Source organism: Phaethon lepturus, unplaced genomic scaffold (genome assembly GCF_000687285.1).
Source record: "Phaethon lepturus isolate BGI_N335 unplaced genomic scaffold, ASM68728v1 scaffold22849, whole genome shotgun sequence".
Lineage (NCBI taxonomy): Eukaryota > Metazoa > Chordata > Aves > Phaethontiformes > Phaethontidae > Phaethon > Phaethon lepturus.
In genome coordinates, this window is record NW_010563078.1 from 1 (window position 1) to 273 (window position 273).

The following is a 273-nucleotide window of genomic DNA, read 5'->3' on the forward strand; positions in this document are numbered from 1 at the left end:
CCCTCGCGGGGTCCGGCAGACATCCCTGCCTTGCCAGCCTCTCTGCAAGCCTCGGCTGGAGTTCCTCCCAGGACACGCGTGGCTGATAATCTCCCTCCTCCTCCTCTTCCAGGTACTACCTGAGCAGCCGGAAGGAGAGCCCGTCTCTGGCCGCCGTGCCGGCCGACAGCTTCGCGGAGGAGGGGGCAGAGCCGGGAGGCACCACAAATCCCTCCTTCCTGGCGAGAAGCACCGGCATCCCCCCGCTCCGCCCCATCCTGCAGAAGACCGCCC

General features: G+C 68.1%; 1 protein-coding gene across 1 annotated transcript in view; it reads left to right on the top strand.

The window, feature by feature from the left end:
• Positions 1-112: 112 nt before the first annotated feature.
• LOC104626541 (equilibrative nucleoside transporter 3-like) overlaps positions 113-273 on the top strand; it is a gene marked incomplete at both ends in the record, with an annotated part of 485 nt that continues 324 nt past the window's right edge. Inside the window, 1 exon segment of the mRNA XM_010294485.1 lies at positions 113-269. Within this exon segment, the coding sequence (XP_010292787.1) occupies positions 113-269 (157 nt within the window).